Source organism: Penaeus monodon, chromosome 21, assembly GCF_015228065.2.
Source record: "Penaeus monodon isolate SGIC_2016 chromosome 21, NSTDA_Pmon_1, whole genome shotgun sequence".
NCBI classification, from domain to species: Eukaryota; Metazoa; Arthropoda; class Malacostraca; order Decapoda; family Penaeidae; genus Penaeus; species Penaeus monodon.
The window spans coordinates 4605550-4606049 of NC_051406.1; the positions used below are offsets into that span (position 1 = coordinate 4605550).

General features: G+C 40.0%; 1 protein-coding gene across 1 annotated transcript in view; it reads left to right on the top strand.

The window, feature by feature from the left end:
- Window positions 1-98: 98 nt before the first annotated feature.
- LOC119586134 (cubilin-like) overlaps window positions 99-500 on the top strand; it is a 1471-nt gene continuing 1069 nt past the window's right edge. Inside the window, exons 1-2 of the mRNA XM_037934826.1 lie at window positions 99-140; window positions 317-435. Coding sequence (XP_037790754.1) covers window positions 107-140; window positions 317-435 — 153 coding nt within the window. The 5' untranslated portion in view covers window positions 99-106. The remainder of the gene's footprint in view (window positions 141-316; window positions 436-500) is intronic.

Here is a 500-nt window from a genome sequence, read left to right on the forward strand (position 1 = left end):
ACACACCATGGTTATTACCCAACAAATGCATGAAATAAATAAATCGTTATAGAGTCAGCTGTTATTATCTATCGATTATCCATTTATCATCTATCTTCCTCAGGCGATGGCGTTTTACAACGAAGTCGATGCTGCTTCAGGTTGGTGTTTCGAAACCGTACACGATATAGTTTATAAATCTAATTATAATCATTTAAAAATGTGTGGCTTATCCCGTTCACTTTATTGATCTTTATTATTACCTATTTCTTAATTTGTCTGTTTTGATGTCAACCATCGTGAGACAATGCGTGGTTTTATTATTTTCTTCTTCCAGTGGCCTCACCCGTGCCGTGCGGTTCGTGGGTTTGGATTCCCACAGGGGCCAGTGTCACTTTCACGTCGCCTAATTACCCCAACGACTATACCTGGACGAAGTGTTACTGGAAGTTTTACGTGAGTAGTTTTGCGGGTCTGCATAACCATGTTTGCAGGCCGAGTATGGACAGGCTATTTATTAA